The sequence below is a fragment of the Nanorana parkeri genome, unplaced genomic scaffold (assembly GCF_000935625.1).
Source record: "Nanorana parkeri isolate BGI_ZX_2015 unplaced genomic scaffold, ASM93562v1 scaffold100, whole genome shotgun sequence".
Taxonomy (NCBI): domain Eukaryota; kingdom Metazoa; phylum Chordata; class Amphibia; order Anura; family Dicroglossidae; genus Nanorana; species Nanorana parkeri.
In genome coordinates this window covers 480,545-482,410 of record NW_017306368.1, presented here as the reverse complement: position 1 = coordinate 482,410, position 1,866 = coordinate 480,545, and the positions used below count along the sequence as shown (strand labels likewise).

At 36.8% G+C, this 1,866-nt stretch overlaps 1 protein-coding gene across 1 annotated transcript in view; it reads right to left on the bottom strand.

The window, feature by feature from the left end:
• Positions 1 to 208: 208 nt before the first annotated feature.
• Positions 209 to 1,866, bottom strand: part of BIRC6 (baculoviral IAP repeat containing 6) — a 258,916-nt gene continuing 257,258 nt past the window's right edge. The window contains exon 76 of the mRNA XM_018552891.1: positions 209 to 1,166. Within this exon, the coding sequence (XP_018408393.1) occupies positions 987 to 1,166 (180 nt within the window). The 3' untranslated portion in view covers positions 209 to 986. The remainder of the gene's footprint in view (positions 1,167 to 1,866) is intronic.

The following is a 1,866-nucleotide window of genomic DNA, read 5'->3' as shown; positions in this document are numbered from 1 at the left end:
AAAAGGTACTGCCACCAAAATGTAACAAATGTTATAACTACATATTGCTACCTGCAAGGTTTCCTTTTCGGGTGCTGTAATGTGCCTGCAACAGCGTTGACTATGCATTTTTGCCTTGTTTTTGTACTGTTTCAGAAACTAAAGTAGTTACAAAAAAACAAACAAACCCAAAACAAAAAAGCATGCATAAGAGTTTTTTTCAGAAATTAATAAAGACACAAAACATCTTGATGAAATCTATGAATAATTTCCTCTTATTTACAGACTTCTGGCAACACAAATTCAAAACACAATCAAGGAAATGTGACAGATGCATGAAGCTAGAGGTGCACAAGAGCTGAAGGTAAAACCATGTCCGTTTATTTCGTGTGCATCAAATGAAACAAAGACTGTGATAAATTCAGTCTTACAAGAGCAAGTCTCCAGTTCTAAGATCTTTTCCTTGTAGATTTATTCTTTTAAAAAAACGGAAAAATGTACCCAGTATTCATTTAACAGGGAGCATATTTGTTTAAGGTTTATTGAAGAATGCAGAAGTTTTCTGTAGAAATCAAAAATGAGAATGAAGGTATGGCCAAAATCTATCAAATTCTGTGAAAATCTGCAGTCTTTAAATAGTAATAAGAATGACCAATATATATTTTTTGTTACAACCCCCTTTCTAGCGGTAAAAAGAAAAAAAAACATTCAGTAAACATTCTCTCCTAAGGAACTTTTTCCCTTATTTCAGTGACTTTGCCATTTTCTTGTTTACAATTTCTAAACATACCAATCAGTGGTTCTCACAACTGAAAAAATAAAAGCACAAAAAAAGTTTACACTCTTTTACAGGTAAAAGATCATCTTGAATTAAACTGTATATCCTTAAGGGCATATTATAGTTTTAGCTTCATTAACTATTACATAATTAGCTTCTTACATACAAATATGGACATATTTGGCTGTGCTTCAAAGCCTGTTTGTGGTAAAGTCCGAGCCGCTGCAGCTCAGAATTTGAAGTCACTGGCGCTGTCTTTACTGCTGCTGGGTTTGGCCTGTTCGTGCAGTGTGGTCTCCTCACAGCTTGCTGTTGCAAGGCATTTTTCTGTAGGCTCATCAACATCTGGGTCCAAGCCTTCAGGGCACTGGAGCTTTAAGAGCTCTTCTCGTAGCTGAGCTGTATGTCGCTGCAAACGAAGCACAGGAAGAGTATGGTAAGCACAAAAATGTGTTCTCTACGGATACACAAAACACAGCATGCATGGAAGTCGCGGAGCAAACAAAACTTAGACAACACTGTAATGCCCCAGGACTGGTTCAGATGAACCATGCAGGGAAAAAAAGCAGTGTTACTACTGTAAATAACTTCTACAAATATACATTTATAAATATGGTCTGTGGTAATGTATATTACCACAGACCAAACATAAAATGTCATTCTAAATAAGAAAGGGAGCAGCAGGGGCTTAATGAAACTTTACTTGATAAGATGCAAAATACACTACCTGCATGTCTGTTTAACATCCAAAACTTCAAAAACGTAAGCACCCAGGTGAATAAAGTCCTTTTCACGTTAACTTACATTCAGTAACAGCTTTTTATGTGCACATGCCACTTCCCATTCATTTAGAACAGAGGCTGCAGAAAGAGACACTGAGGAGAAATTTATCAAAATCTGGAGCAGTTGCCCAGGGCAACCAATCAGCATCTCTCTTCAGTTTGCTCAGTTAAGATTTGAAAATAGAGAAATAGAGAGAAGCCGATTGGAGCAGACAAAATCTGTAGCAGCTGTGCATGGCAGCCAGTTTTGATAAATATATTTGATAATGTTTCCCCCGAGGCCCCCTCAATTGTAGAAAGAAAAAAACTAAACAAAACACAACTCCC